Source organism: Podarcis pityusensis (assembly GCF_964106645.2).
Source record: "Podarcis pityusensis genome assembly, chromosome: 1".
In the NCBI taxonomy this organism is placed as follows: Eukaryota; Metazoa; Chordata; class Lepidosauria; order Squamata; family Lacertidae; genus Podarcis; species Podarcis pityusensis.
In genome coordinates this window covers 86,087,342-86,103,279 of record NC_138028.1, presented here as the reverse complement: position 1 = coordinate 86,103,279, position 15,938 = coordinate 86,087,342, and the positions used below count along the sequence as shown (strand labels likewise).

The 15,938-nt window shown below is 49.8% G+C and overlaps 2 protein-coding genes and 1 long non-coding RNA gene across 4 annotated transcripts in view; 1 reads left to right on the top strand and 2 right to left on the bottom strand.

The window, feature by feature from the left end:
* Positions 1-8,395, top strand: part of LOC308475535 (uncharacterized protein) — a 34,762-nt gene extending 26,367 nt beyond the window's left edge. The window contains exons 17-21 of the mRNA XM_081002565.1: positions 46-151; positions 1,227-1,297; positions 2,332-2,568; positions 4,449-4,503; positions 7,136-8,395. Coding sequence (XP_080858691.1) covers positions 46-151; positions 1,227-1,297; positions 2,332-2,568; positions 4,449-4,477 — 443 coding nt within the window. The 3' untranslated portion in view covers positions 4,478-4,503; positions 7,136-8,395. The remainder of the gene's footprint in view (positions 1-45; positions 152-1,226; positions 1,298-2,331; positions 2,569-4,448; positions 4,504-7,135) is intronic.
* Positions 3,359-4,442, bottom strand: LOC308458983. The gene is made up of 2 exons (XR_013977804.1): positions 3,554-4,442; positions 3,359-3,520 (listed from the first exon to the last, which is right to left on the bottom strand). It is a non-coding gene; the product is annotated as an uncharacterized lncRNA (long non-coding RNA).
* Positions 8,396-8,757: 362 nt separating the features above from the next.
* Positions 8,758-15,938, bottom strand: part of PTPRN (protein tyrosine phosphatase receptor type N) — a 33,017-nt gene continuing 25,836 nt past the window's right edge. For both annotated transcript variants that reach the window (XM_080973803.1, XM_080973804.1), the window contains exons 20-23: positions 12,097-12,150; positions 11,751-11,815; positions 11,406-11,479; positions 8,758-10,041 (exon numbers count right to left, since the gene is read on the bottom strand). In XM_080973803.1, coding sequence (XP_080829929.1) covers positions 9,970-10,041; positions 11,406-11,479; positions 11,751-11,815; positions 12,097-12,150 — 265 coding nt within the window. In that variant the 3' untranslated portion in view covers positions 8,758-9,969. The remainder of the gene's footprint in view (positions 10,042-11,405; positions 11,480-11,750; positions 11,816-12,096; positions 12,151-15,938) is intronic.

Here is a 15,938-nt window from a genome sequence, read left to right as displayed (position 1 = left end):
CTGCACCCTTCCTTGTCAGTGATTCTGGCGCACTCTCTCTTTCAGACTTCTTCTCCCCAGGGCTTGGTCCTGCTATGAATGCAGGAATGGGCTTCCGCTCTGTCTCCACCTCCACCAGATTCATCAATGGCAAGCGGATTACTACCAAGAGGTAAGCTTAGGAGGATGTTTTAATCCATTTGCCTACTGTCTTCTGGCCTTGTCACGCAGATTTTGGGCCCTCTTGGGGAATGACCAAGCCCATTCTTTCTGTTCTCCCTGGCCCTCCTCCCCTTCTCATTTCTGCTATCTTGTTTCTGTATGAGGCACAGAGTAAGCTATGGGGAGGATATCTAGAAGTTTTATATTGACTCAGGCCACTGGTCCATCTAAGTGAAGGGATGGGAAAGCCACACAATCTGTACCAGATTGGGGATGCATTCCTTATTTACGTGTGTGTGTGTGAGAGAGAGAGAGAGAGAGAGAGAGAGAGAGCACTAGCTCTTTCTTGTTACTGGTCATCTTATCAGCAGCAAGTTGGGGAAATCTAATGGCCCCTGGTATTTTAGACCTTTTAGCAGCTTGCTCACATGTTGCGTCCCAGAGAGTTAGAGGTTTACTTGCCTTGTAGCCTTGTAACTTTTATAAAATGCAGTCCCTCTGGTGATCATGTGTTTGCAGTGGATTGTACAGGGTAACACCTCTCCCCCCCCCCCACTGTCCTACAGCATAACTGAAAAGGTTAAAGTGTACAGGAGAAGTCAAATTTGTGCATTGATGCTGACCTTTCTACACTCCAAACCTGTCCCTCAAATCTAGTGGAATGAGGCTGGCCTCATAAAAAATACGAAAGACATAATACATTAAAAAAATGAGATTCTAAGTTGATGCTTTTGTGCAAAAACTCTCATCTGTAGAACAAAATATTTTTATTCGTCTCTCTTCTTCAAAAATAAATTTTAAGAGCAGCTTCAAATAATTTTTTGGTGTTTGTCTTTGAAAAATATAATGAAGGCGAGCAGGTGCATAATTACAGGTATGGTAGTAAGAGAACTGTGGTTGCTATTATGGGATTAATCATGCACCCAAAATGTAAGCAAAGGCTAAACAATAGACATGTTTGTAGCCATGCAACTTAATGTTTTCTCCAGTTCAACATTGCTGGGGGAAGGTTTTGCATGGTTTTATGTGTTCTTCACAAAGTCATTTCACTTTTCTGTCCCCACCCCTTCCCCCTTGTTCTCCAGGATCATCGAAAATGGGCAGGAGAGGGTGGAAGTGGAAGAAAACGGGGAGCTGAAATCCATCCAAATTAATGGTATGGGACTAAAAGGGGAGAGGTATCCCGAATTTCTTTTCTCTGTAGTCAACCATGCACAGCTCTCTCCAGCTGAGAGCAGAAATGTGAGCTTCTCTGGACGCCTGCTGCCTTCTGTGTGATCTCAACCTGTCTCCTGGGAGACGGAGAAAGTAATAGACCCTCATCCCCATGGAGTGCCTCTGACATTTAATCTACAACTTGTGAAAAGCTTTGTGAAAAATGTGCCCTCCCACCAAGCGGTAGGATGCCTGTGTGCCAACTTCTGAGACATTTGGGGGTTGGAAGAGATCTCCCCAGCACTCCTGGCCTCTTTCAGAAACATAGGCAGAAGGAAGGAGGGGGGCTTTTCAGACTTGTGGTGGAACGGCTTAGAGAGGTAAAATAAGAGATGAATGTGATAATGGCATTTGCCAGGCTGGTGGCTGAGGAATGGAAGAGAGCTGTGGGAGAGCTAGGAAAGTTTTCACATGAGCCTTAAGACATCCATTACCCACAAAGTGCGGTGCATATATTGGAGAAGGGAAGCAGCCTAGGGTAGTCACCTTCAACTTTTTCAGACCCAGATCTTGCCTTTAATTTCAAAAATGCATTCAGGGATCAACTTCTTCATTATTATTATTTTCTAACCATATATTTCTCTGGTGGTAGCGTTGCTGTTGCAACCATTTTTAGGCCAGGCTGCAAATCCTTACCCACTGGCTGAAGATCCTGGGGCAGGAGTCCTCAACCATTTTGGGTGGTTTTGGAAATCTCAAAAACCGTTGTGGGCACCACAACAACTGGCAATACTCGGGCATAATAGCTGCATGCCCCCCACAAGTTAATTAAAAATATTGTTTGGAAATGGCAGGCCTCTTGTTGGGTCCCAAGGAGGTGTCTGAGGATGCTGTGGTGCCTACAGGCACAATGTTGGGGACCCCACATCTAGGGTGCTTGGCCTTTCTGGGCAAGGCCATAGCAATGACGGGGGGGGGGAGTATACTTGGGGTGCCTTCTTTGGACAACTGTTGGCTCAACCCCTTCCCTTTCAGGTGTTCCAGACGACTTGGCCCTCGGCCTGGAGCTGAGCCGGCGGGACCAGCAAGCTGTGCAAAGCCGCAAGCCAGCCCCTTCCTCACCGGCGCCACAGCACCCGCCCCCCAAGCGCCCGTCCCCCAGTTCGTCCCCTGTGATCTTGTACACCGACAGCGACGAGGACGATGAGGACCTGCAGCTGGCGATGGCCTACAGCCTGTCTGAAATGGAGGCCAAGGGCCAGCACAGAGCAGGTGCGAGAAGCCCCTCGAAAAAGCAGCCCCCTGGAAAAGCGCAGTTGCCACAGGGGAGCCACGCCACGGACAGCCAGGCGGACAGGCTGTCCAAGCCCCCCTCTAAATCCCCCTCAGGGGCCGTGGGAGGGAGCGGACGGGGAAAGGGCAGAGGCAAAGACTCCTCCCCCAAGAAGAAGAAAGATGCGCAGTGCAGCCTCCTCTGAGCCGGCCTGAGACTGGGCTTTCATTGGTTGGTGCGCTTGGGACCCTGGCCAATGGAGGAGCGGGGGGTTGTTCCATCAGGACCGGCTGCCGTGATGCGTCACTGGCAGAATCGCCCGAAGGCCCACCCGGTCAGAAGAGGAGGTGCTACTGCTGCTGCTGCTGAGTAAAGGGCAGGAGCAAATTCTGTTAGCTCTGTGTGTGTGTAATTTGGCATGGAGAGGCATTGGCCCAGGCAGCTCCTGCACAGCAAAGCCCTGGTGCCTTCAGCAAGTGCAGGCTGTGCTGTCTGCCTTGCTGCTCTAGTGCATGGCTTGGCTGTATGTCCCTGTTGTTCTCCTGTATGCATAGATCCCCGGGGCTGGGGGGCGGGAGGGGGCTGTGCTCTTGGCTGCCACTGCTTGCCCTGGGCACTAAAGGAAGCGAATGCATTGCTTCTGCCCCAGGGTTTTGTATCAGCAATTTGGGGGAGCTAATATATATATATATATATTTATTATTATTATTATTATTATTATTATTATTATTATTATTATTATATTTTTATTTTTTTTAATTATTTTATTTTATTATTATTATTAATGTATTTATTTTTATTATTGTTACGTCCCAAATAACAGAATGTGATGGCCTATGTTGAGGGCCGTCCTCTAAATTTGCCCTGGATCCGAGTGCCTTTTCTGCACTAACATCCCCTCCCGCCTCCATGAATGGTACCAAATCCTGTGCCTTTATCCCCCGACCACTGCTACTGGGGGAAGGGGGTGGGCAACAAAACAACCCCTATATGTGAAGGGCTAGTGAGAACTCAACCTGCACTGAAGGTGGTGGCCGTCCTACAGTGACTAGCAGCAGAGCGGTCTGTTGATGGGCCGAGATGTCAGAGAAGGCACAGCTCTGAGAGAGGACTCTGCTCTCTTCCGCTTACTTGGCAGCGCTGCCCGTTTTCAGCCTTGGGGGGGGCAGCCTAGGCATGGAGACACACGTAGGAACTGCCTTAGGCCCTAACGCTTGAGCACCCAACTTCCTGTGCAGAGGAAGAGAGGGGAGGTACCACAGGGGGGCAGGGAGGTCTGAACACGGACCAGGCTACATTAGTTGTGTCTGTCATGACAATGTAGTTGAAAGGCACTTCCTGCTTTTGGAACTTCCTGGGGACTGAGAAATGTGTGAGACATAACGCATGTAGGTTTATACCTCTGTGGAGAACCTGTGGCTCCTCCAGATGGTGCTGGAACGCAACTCCCAGTATCCCTGACTTTTGGCTGAGGCTGATGGGAGCAACATCTGGATGGCCGCAGAGGTTCCCCTTACCTGCCCTGTAGTTTGCAAGTGCATGCCATCTTCCCCTGCAGCTTTTGCCTGCCCCTAAACCAGTGGTTCTCAACCCTGCTTGCTGGCGTCTTGCACCACTCCCTACAGCTGTGACCTCCTCCTTTCCCCCTCCCCTGCTTCCCAGGGCCTTTGCACCCTCCTCTTTCTCTCCCTGATCCCTTTTGTGTCTAACGTAACCCCCGGTGGCAGGCCCTGGATAAGGCTTCGGTGGATGCTCGATGTAGGAATGTAACTTGTTGGTGCCCTTTCTCTCTCTCTCTGCTGTTGTTGCTGCTGCCGCTGCCGCCACTGCTTGTCTCCTCACCTGCCCATCCCTCCCTCCTGTGCTTCCCATGCCACAGACCCTGATGGACAGGCATACTCTGTCTGATGCCCCTCCATGCTGCCTCTCTGCAGGTAACCCTCAAGTGTTCATTTTGTCCAGTTGGTTGAAATGGCGAGAGATCTGCCGGGTGGTTCTGTTGGTGGTGATGGTTTAAAATAATAATAATAATAATAGCAGAGCTGTGTATATTTCCTACCCAGCCTGGCATTTTGCCATACAAGGCTGCCTATATTTTAAAGTGAGTTTCTGGCCGTTGAGATCCAGTCACTTCCATGTGCTTTCCCTTCGTGTCTTCTTTTCTGTCACCTGTTCCTGGATCCCAAAATTCCAGAGGTTGGTTTTTTTGGGGGGGGGGATTAGGGTGTGTTAATTGGCTTGTAGAGCCAGGGGGGTAAATGCATTTTTGAAAATGTTTAAATATTTGTTGATAGGAAAGTGCAGTTTAAGTATATCAACAAACCTTAGATTTGTTGGTTGCAGTGTTTTAGTCTGAGTTTGTAGCAGAATGCATGAACCTCGGGCCCATTAGGCCGCTTCCCCACAATCTATGTTCCTCTCAATCTGCTGACACCAGCTGATGAGCAGGGGATGTTGTTTTGTTTTGTGTTGGCTGCACATGTCAGTTCCCCACAATGTGTTGTTGTGCAGCCAAAGCAGCAGGATGCAACCCCCTCCCCCAATCAGCTGATGAGAGAGAGGATAAACCTTGTTCAGAATTCTACAGTCCCTCTGGGCGCTGCTTTGCCAGTGTATTTCCTGAGGCGAACATGTTGGCAAAGCAGACTACCCCCATGGGTCAACTTTGACAGGTGAGTGGAATCATGAGATGATTGACTGGTGGTCAAAGTTGGCCTGTGGGGTGGGAGGAGATAAAGATTTGGCTGATCCACTCCTAGTATGGTAGTATGGAATATGTACAGCCCTAGTGATTTTGATTGTGGGAATTGATCTGCCCCAAATCTTTCTTGCCTTTGTGTGCACATTCCACGCTACAAGATTCCTCATTAGCCCTTGCCCTGATATATCCCTGCACTGGGTACTGTTTGAGCGAGGGTGATAGACCCCCCTCACAGCTGTATCAGCTAGGGCATACGAGAGTTTCTTGGGCAGATTCACATAATTCAGCTGGCAAGGTGAGGACATGGCTTCAGCGTGTGGCTGTGGCCAAGTGGGGCCTAGAAACTGCTTCAATTCATAAGCCTCAGTTGCAGTGCTCTCCCTAATTCATCACATCATTATAGAAGCACCGCATAGCTCAGTTGGTAGAGCATGAGACTCTTAATCTCAGGGTCGTGGTTTGAGCCCCACGTAGGGTAAAAGAGTCCTGCATTGCAGGGAGTTGGAGTAGATGACCCTTGTGGCCCCTTCCAACACTACATTTCTATTACTCTGTGTGAAGGCCTCTAAGAGCTCCACTGGTTAATATAGAATTGGGTGTTGAACATTGCCCATATGTGAGGCCACCAAGAGAACACATGTAATCTGCTCTGAGCTCCTTTTGTAGGAAAGATTGCCTATAAATAACAAAAACAGGTGAGTTTGCCTCTCCTCTGTGTACAACCTGGGGCTCCACTTCTCCATAAGCACAGCTTGAACCTAGTGCTTTTCAGCTTTGGAGCCCACGGTGATGTTGGACTACACCTCCCAACATGCCTGATCATTGGCTAAGCTGGCTGGGGATGATGGGAGTTGTAGTTCAACAACATCCAGGAGCCCAAGGTTGAACAACAATGTGTCTAACCCACGTTCTCCCTGTGCCTACTTAGATCCTCTCATAGATGAAAGCAGCAGCCTCACACTCAGGAGTGGCTCACCTGTGGCCCTCCAGATGCTGTTGAATCACAACGCCACATCCGCCCTGACCATCCTGGGTGTGAGGCTGATGAGAGTTGGAGTCCAGCAAGTTTTGGAGGGTCACAACTTAGTCACCCACCCTCAACCTCTTGCTGCAGAAAAGTTTCTTGGATCTGAGTGTTGCATATGACTGCAGTATCCAAAGGAATGGTCATTCTCTAAAGCTCTAGGTCCTTTTACATTAAAAATAAAAATATTCCAACCACACATTTTGAGCAACTAAAATCAGGTCTTAAAAGAGAATTTCACTCATTCCAAATATTTCATAGGAGGTACATGTGCACCTGCCGCACCCCCAAGTTCGCCCAAATTTGTACATTGGAAAAAATGTATTCCCTTGTTTCCCCCCTCCCCAGGTCTTCATACCTCTGGTTCCCTTTTCCCTTCCTTATGAGCAATTTGCAACCAAGCCTTTGCAGGATGAATATTTTCATGTAATGTTTAACCGTTTAACTGGCAGGGGACCATGGATGGGTGGGAAGGTGATGGTTCTGCAGAGCAACCTGCTACAATTCCTTATTTTGCATGCTCGGATGCACCCTTTCCTCCCCTGATTTGTTAAAGGGCAGTGGCTCTTTCTTGACCTTATCATTAATCCTGAGTCCACAGCAGCTGTGCCTTGATGCTAGAGCCTCTCACCAGCCCCTCCACCCCACTCCCTCTCAGTACTGCAAGTCATACTCCTGCTTGGCGAAGCCTGATCTCTGGGGGGGTGGGGGGGGAATGATGTAGTGCACAGCCCAGGCTCTGCTTGCTGTCACATCACTTTTCACTGCTGTCTGATTCACTCGGTGTCTGTTTTTCTCCCTCCCCCTCCCTCCTGTCCTGTCTCCTTGCTTGTTTCCCCAGGTGTGTTCTGAGTCTGGAAGAGCCATGGGAGAATTGCCTCTCTAGCACTCTGTGCTCCCAGAAGGCTACTCAAGCCTGGACTTCACTTTCTGTTCCCTCCCTGAGCCCTGCCTGGGGGAACGATTGATGGGCAGGTGCCGAGTGTGTGACTTCCTCCCCGCTAGTTCTCTCTCTGCTGCGTGTCCTGTAGCACCCAGTAGCTCAAAAGGGTCGGGCTCGGCGCAGCCCGTCTTTTTTTAACACAACAACAATGTACTTGTAGCTATGCTGCTGCTGCTGCTCCTGAGTTAACAGGTCTTGGTGGGGTTGGGCGGAGGTATCCCCAAGCCCCCCACTGCCTGTAGCTCCCTTTTCACCGGTGCCCTGTTCCCTTGCAAGAGAGGACCGTGGCTAAAGGAGCATGATGGACTTTTCTCGCTGGACCATTTTATGAGTAAGTTATGAAGGAGACGGCGGTGCTGTGTGAACTGTGGTGGGCACAGGAAGTGATAAGCCTTTCCGATGCAGGTTGGCCTTCTGGTCCTCTTTAGCTCCTGCAGGGACTCTCTGGGCCGCATCACAACAACACTCTTCCTGTTTATAGTGTTGACTGACTGATTGGGTGTGGGTAGGTGTGGAGGTGTTGGGACAGAAACCGTGGGAGAAGGGCTTCCGGTTTTAGCATAGAAGACTTTGTGCTCGACAGCAGCTGTGGGCAACTTTTGGCCCTCCAGCTATTGCTGGACCACAGTTCTCCTCAGCCCTGGCCACTGGCCCTAATGGGAACTACTGTAGTTCAGCACCTAGAGAGCCAAAGATTCCCCCTCACCTCCACAGCGGCATTGCTCAGCGTGATAGTCCATCAACATATGGGGAGCAATGGAGGTTGGACTCCCAGCAGCCACCTGCAGACCCAAGGGTGGGGGAGGCTGCTCTAGGGCCAAAGGGCTATAAACCAAATTTTCCCTCAGAGCGGCAGGGACGTCACTTTTCCAGACCAGGCCTTGCAGAGAGAGTGGGCGTGTAGTGTAGGCCTCTCATGCCAGGAAGGAGAGGGCAGGGGCTGTCTCTCTCTCTCTCTCTCTCTCTCCCTTTCTCTCTCTCCCCTTTCTTTCTCTCTGATCCCTTGGAGGAAATCCTCTCCCAGAAGGTAACAGGGCTGGAGTTAACTTGCTCAGTTTATCTCTTGACTCGGGAGTGAGATTGATCTGTTTTGTAATTCAAAGCACTGGCCTGGTATATAGAGTGGAAAACATTGTCAATAAATTTATTTGCAATGAATGCTGTGTCAGAATTTCATCGCTGGTATTAAGTACTTCAACTCACAAATACTGACATGTGCCAGCTCGGAAAGGAAATAAATGGGCCCCCTAGGGGTGGGGCTGTTGTCTGCCTTGACTCAAGCCAACCCCCAGATGCTGAGGATTGAACCTAGAACCTTGTTCATACAATACAAATGCAGCTGAAGGCAAGCAGTCCCCTTTGTATTCCTACCCTTTCAAGGAAGCGGCTCAGGGCAGTGGACGGGTTGTGTGCCTGGCATGCGTTGGGACACTTGGCCGCAGCTTTTGCAGCCCACAATGCAAGTAGCACTGCCCCACCCCCACCCCTTCTGGATTACACACAACATGAGTAGGCTGGGCTGCAGCTGCACAAACGCGACACAAAAACTTTATTCACATCAAATACAAAATTAGATTCTCTAGAAATGTCTCTTGGTGAACGTAACATCACAGAGAGAGAGTGAACAGGGTAGCATAGTGGGGAGGAGCAGGCATAGGTCCATCTCTCCCAAAGCGACACCCCGCCCCCTTTTTTGGAAAAGGAGGGAAAGGCTGCTAGGATGTAAGTAACGGGGAGTAGACATAGGGCAGGCATGGCCAAACTTGGGCCTCCAGTTGTTTTGGGACTACATTTCCCATCATCCCTGACCACTGGTCCTGTTAGCTAGGGATGATGGGAGTTGTAGTCCCAAAACAGCTGGAGGGCCAAGTTTGGCCATGCCTGACATAGGGGAAAGGAGCAATTGGGGCAGAAGCCTTGTTACGCTTTCCCCACTCTCACTTGTCATAGACCTAGGGACCCTTTGGGGGCTGCTCCAAATCGAGGGTGAGGAGATGACTGGAGGAGGAGGAAGAGATGGAAGGGGCATGAGGACCACATGGTTTAATTAGATAGACTTCCCTAGCAGTGCCTTGTCGTGGATATTACCCCCGATTATGGCACAGGGACAAAGCAGCATTCTGTATAGATGAGGAGCCCACATGCACCCACAAAGTCTACACCTCTCACCTTTGTAGAAGCAGGCACATCTACAGTGGCTGGACACACAAAGAAGGCTCCTTGGAAAACTTGCCTTGAAAGGTGTCTTAACACAGTGTCTGAGCGCAGAGCCCCTTGTATTGCTCTGTGGCACATCCACCCATGTTTATGAGGGCACAGACTAACCTCCAAAGTGTGTCAAAGTACCCCCTTCCCACTAACTAAGGGCTGCATCCAGAGCAAGGGCAGTCAACCTCCAGAAGTTGCTAGACGACAAACTGGCTATTTGCAGTGCTAGCTAGGGCTCCTGGGAGTTGTAGTTGCCCAGCAGCATGTGGAGGGCACAACACTGGCAACCCCTGTTCCAGGAGAACATGGGCAGGGCAGCACCCCACAGTATGAGGAGGGTTAGGGGCTGAGGGGTGGGGCAGGCAGGTGAGGGGCCACCTCCCGTAGCTGAAATTCAGTCATGGTCGATAACATGGAAATAGACTTTATGAAGGAAGAACATCCCAGGCAAGGACACGGCACAGCAGAGGCAAAAGGGATCGAGTTGGGGGGAGTCACAAAGCTGGGGTACGCCGAGTGGGGCATCACTGTGGCAGGGCCTTCAGGATGGCATTCACCTCCTCCGCCACGGCTGTCAGTGCAAACTCAAACTGGTCCTGGGGATACATAAAATCAGTCTGGGTGTCGGCATCCCCCACATCATGTTCTTAACCCCCTTCACCTCAAAATTAGAAAATAAAGGCAGCAAAGATGGGGAACCTGTGGACTCCAACTCCCATCAGCCACTGCCAGTCCTGGATGCTGGGAGTTGGAGTCCAGCAACATCTTCTCAACAGAAGGGGGTGGGGAATGTGTGGCACTGCGGCTGCGGCTGCACTCCCATCAGTCCTAGCCAGCATGGTCAATGGGCAGGGATTTGGGAAGTTGCAGATTGGCAACATCAGAGGGACCTCACTTTCCTACCACTGCAAGTGTAAAGAGCTTGGGAAATGGGGGGGGGGGATGTACCTGGCCCTGCTTCACAGAAGGGGCTTTTGCCTGTTCTTGTTTTGATAATGCTTCTTGCTTGCCCAGATGGAGAATAAAGAGGTAGAGGGGTGTGTGTGTATGGGTGTGTGTAGAGAAGCTATCCTACTGTACAAAGGTAGACTTGAGCATCCTCACTCTGCCCACTTTTGTAAGCTTGGCTAGGAAGGAGCACAGCGTCGGCCTGCTCTGGATAGGGTTTGAGAACCCAAAAATCCATAGTTTCTTCCTTTTTCCTTTTTTTTACTTCAGTCCTCCTCATTCCAAACCTAGGCACTCTTATCTCCTGGGTAAAAAACCCCCGACCTTTAGTATGCTACCAAGCACCATGTCTGACACCCCCCCCCCCCCAATAGGCAGGGACAGAGAGTACAATGGCTGCTTGACTTAGGCCTCATCTGCACTACACATACAAAGCCACATCAGACCACTTTAAACCACCACAGCTTCCCCCACAGAATCCTAGGATCTGTAGCTTGTTAAGAGTGCTGAGAGCTGTAAAGAAGAAAGACCCCCTATTCCCCTCAAAGAGCTATAATTCTCAAAGTGGTTGAATATTCAATTCCTCTTCAAAGGGGACTCTGAGAATTATAGCTCTGTGAGGGGAATAGTGGTCTCCCAACAATTCTCAGCACCCTTAACAAACTACAGCTTCCTAGGATTCTTTGGGGATTTGTGGCTGCTTGAAGTGATGTGATACCACTTTAAATGCATAGTGCAGGTGGGGCCTACACTTCCCTTCCACCCTGTCACTGCCAGAAGGTCCCAATGCATTCTTATTCCATGCCCTCCAGGAACCAAGTTGTGCCACCAGCGTCCACCCACAGCAGGTGTTTCAGGTTTTGCCCACAAGTAGTGGGCACAGGGCAGGGATAGCTCAGGTGATGCCTGCCAGATGTTGGCCTACAACTCCCGTCATCCCTGACCATTGATGATGCTGGCTGGGGCTGCAGAGCATTCCATTGGCTACCTGAAAGCAAGCATCCCAACATACCTTTGTCTGCACCATGCCAGGTCGCTGATCTCGCACGTGCTCCAGGGTGGCTGCAATGTCGATCTCCTTCACACCTAGCAGGCAGGAGGAGAGGTAAACTCAGAATCGAGTGAAGGGGTAAGAAGCAGTGAAGAGGAAAACTCCATACACTCATGAACAAAATGGTGGCTGTGGAATCTGAAGATAATCAGGGATAAATGCAGAAGAGACAGGAGGAGATGGTGGGCTGGAGGCCTTCAAACAGCAGGGGCCTGTCTTTGTGCAGTAGTTTGTGCACCTGGAGGCTTGGCCAAGACCAGGGTGTGTGCATGGAATAGACCTGCCTTCCCTCCCATCCCTTCTCACCTTTGGCCATTCGGTTCAGAACCATGTCGATAAGGATATACGTCCCGGTCCTTCCCGCGCCATCACTGCGAAAAGATAAGAGGTTTGGCACTGCTGCTGAGAACAACACAACAAAAGAGAAGATCCAGCTCTGCTGTTTCCCTCAGAAGGGGACCCTTTGACCTGACAGTACAATTTAGTTCTATGACATGGGATGCTTCTGATGGGCAAATCCCCCACCCAGCCCGGCAAAATCCATCACACTTTCCTGTGTGCTTCTGAAAAGAACTGTTCTCTGTACCTCAGCGGGGTGGTGTTTCCACGGCAACACCACAACCAATTAGATTCAGCCTTCCCAGGGCATTACCTGCAGTGGATGACGATTGGGCATGAGCGGCCACGGTAGCACTTGTTCACCTTCCTGCCGGAACAAGGAAAGGTTGGGATCAGAGAGCAGCCCTGCTTTGGGTTTCAACTGATCACTTAGAAGTCGCAGGGCAGATTAAGGCAATACCCTCCCCACCTCACTTACCAAGCCAAGCAGAACTAGGAATGGGTGCAAGGATGGTTCTCAGCAAGCTCAGCACCAAGTGGGGCCAAAACACTTTACTCCCAACTATCAGCAGTATACAGGCAGGAGGACACTGTGTACAGATGGAACTTTGCAAAGTCAACTGGCAGAGATTCTCCCACGTGGCCCATGGGACATTTTCCAAAACGTCAAAAAAAGGTGAAAGTGCAGAAGCCTCCAAGAGGCATGGAGCCTAAAATGCTACTTTGCAGGACAAGTGCCCCTTTTCAAAGCCCGTTCCAAGTGTCTCCCAGTAATCCCCCAAATGGATTTTTCAAATTTGGTTCATCACATTGGATTCTCAATCCTCTTCACCCACCAAAAATGCTATTTTAAAAATCACATACTAATTGATCCACTGGAGAGCAAAATGTCATTCTGTTTAATCCGCCCCCTGCAACATACCATTAAATAACCCAAGTATTACCTTCATGAGTGCATTAAAGCAATCCGATTACTATGATGCACATGGTAAAATGCAGTGAACAAGTGATTGAGATTGCTTGCACCAGTCTATATATTTTCCGTAACAAATACATTTATTTCACATTTACACATCCAATATGAAATGCGTATCCTTCACATGACCAGTGTTCCAATGTAGCAACATGAGAATCCTTTGTTTTGTTATTTGGGGTCCTTTTCACAGCTACACATCTGATTCCACAAAGTGAGTGATGCTGCTCTCATCACTTCACCTTGATTGCTCTTCTGGAGGTGAAGAGCCTTGGTTTCTTGCTAGTTACAGAGTTTTTGCTGGCAAGGGGGAAATTTCTTTATTTTTGAGAGAGGAATTTCTTCTATCCACACCATGGGGTGTCACAGATCAGCTAGTCAAATCGTGTGAACAATGAGAAGGAATTATGTCAAATGAATCTAATATATAGGTAAGATGATATTCTGGTTATTTGATTGCTGCACATGTTGAAGGGGGTGGGGCTGGATCAAAAAGGACACATTACTCTGCAGAGCATCAGTCAGGCAGCCTGACATCTTGGAGCACTATGATATATATAAGGTTCCAAAACGCAAGTGCAGTATGCCAAAATATCTCAGAGGTGGGGAAGAAAGCATATTATTGAAGATGTCTGCAGGCTGATTTGCAAAATTTCCGCCTGCAGCATTCAGCTGTGAAAAATACGATCTTATAGCAGGAAAAGGGCACCTGTGACCCTCCAGATGTTGTTGGGACTCCAACTCTCATCAGCCCCCACCCAGCAAAGCCAATGGCCAGGAATGATGAGAGCCAGAGGCATTGCATCCACTGCCTGCAAGCTGCAGGTTTAACTGGCAGGCTATGAGCAAGGGACCTGCTCCGTATCAAAGTGCCATTTCCATGTGCTCATGGTGGCAGAGTCATGGGCTCTTCACCCTCGTGGAACAAATCCCCTCTCTTGCCTTATGGCACAGACCCTCCATCCACTCACAACCGCCACACACAGCTTCCTTGTTCTCCAATGGAAATCTGCACGTAAGAGACTGGATCTAGTTTTGGGCCTCTTTTGCTCTGGTGGACGAGGGCAGAGTAGGGAGGGAGGGAGGGCAGAAGGTGGAGCACGACAGCAGCTGAGGCCCTGTCTCGTTCCATGCAGCCAGCACGGCGGCCAATGATCACTTTTGTGACTATGCAACTGGGCCAGGATTACTAGCTGCAAATCACAAAAATGACACTGGCGGCTGTGAGAGAAAAAAGAGAGAGGAAAAAGGAAGGAAGGAAGAAGAGGAGGAGGAGAGGTGGTGGTGGTGGTGAAGGAGAGAGAGAGCACAATGGTGTGATGCAGGCAGAGGAAAGAGTTAAGCGAGCTCCATAGGGAACTAGAGAGGCAAAGAGCCTCATACAGCAGCACCGACAGGACACAGATGGGAGAGAAAGGCAGAGCTGAGAGCAAGCTGGGATCCTCTCGTATTTCAGCTTGCTTAGGTTGCCCATGTGCCCTGGGCCCCCAAATACAGCCCATTGGTGGGGGAAGCTGAGAAGGCCACAGGAACCGTTGAACCCCAAGCCGTGACACCGGGATCCTTTCCTCTCTGTCATCTTCCAAGCCTGAAGCCACACAGAGAGTTTTCCTAATGGATCTGGAAATGCACAGCGGTGATTATCCCACGCCCAGAGATGCCTCTTTTTGCAATGGCTGCCGGGGAAGCTAAGCAGCCCCACGTCCACACCCACCGCCAGCACAGATGTCAAGGCAGCAGGAGTCCCCTTGCACAAGGAGGATGGGTGAATGCAGAGAGAGAGAGAGAAAGAGAGAGAGGCTTATTGGAGCACGCGGGAGGGACAAGACAGAGGGGATCAAACGGGTTAGAAATAATTTGGAAGCAGGTTGCGTAAGATGGGCCAATCGCTCCAGACACAAACTCTCTATAAGGGGGAAAAGGACCAATTTTGCAGTCTCCCTCTGCTCCTTTACAGTGTTTTCTCCATTTTGTTGCCCCATGCAGTGTTTTTATCCATTGGATCTCATCTCGCTGTGAGGCTGGGTGGTGGGGAGAACCCACACAACATAGATCATAGCTGAATTTGGGACCCTCACAAACATTGATCCTTGGCTGCTGTCAGAAAACATGCAGAATAATGACACATATTTGCATAGTTACCTTCATTAGACTAAGATAAGTGTGGGGACCCCTTTGGCCCTCCAGTTAATGCTGAACAACCGTTCACATCAACCCTGGCCACTGGCCATGCTTGCTGGGACTGATGGGAGCTGCATTTCAGCAACATCTGGAGGGCCAAAGGGTCCTCACAGCTGGCGTAAGACATCCCACTTGGTTTTCCCCATATGGAAACTGGACTGGGGAGGGAGGCAGCACAGGGGGCCATTTCCAGATCTTGGTAGGAGGCGGGGAGGAAGATGCCCAGCAAAGTCCAAAAGCCCCATTTTTTGAAGCCTGCTGTAACTAAAGCGACCATTCATTGCCTTTCAAAAATGCGTATCTCCATAACATTTCTTGTGATTCTGTGTTCATACTGCACAATAATCAGGGGAAACGGCCAGTCCTGAAGAATAAATTGTATCTGGTGTGAACTGTGTTTCATACTGCACCTCAGTGGCACCCTTTTGAGTGAGGTGTGTGGAATTCAAAGGGTCCAGCTGCACACAACTCCCCTGTCTATATCTGAAGTGTGTTTTCCGGTCACGAAACTTTTCTCACTTAATTAGAGGCATTCGGAGTCCCCCCCCACCACCATCCTTGCCTGTTTTGAAGCCCGCATCTCCCAAAACGCATTCCAGTTAAAGCATTCACAGGACTGCGGTGACGGTGCAGAGAGGCAATATCGCTACTACATGTAAATCCTGATTCATTCGTGACCTTGCAGAGCCTTCGTCATTTGCACTGCAAGTGTGGGCGCATGTGCGCGCACACCCAAAGTATCGAGCATCCTATACTAAATGCCAAATTATGCTTCCCCCACATCAGTACCTTCTGAGGCTACCTTTCTCTAAGGCTGATACTAAAGCTGAAAGGCAAAGGGTTCATCATCTACGTTAAGCGTCACTACCAGCCCACACGCCACACTCTGACCCACACAAATAATGCAGCACAGTGCGTAATTATGTTACTTCCAGGTACCCCTTAGCACTGCAGCCTCTATAGTTAGAGCGGATGCTCCACACAGCTAAAGCCCAGAGGCA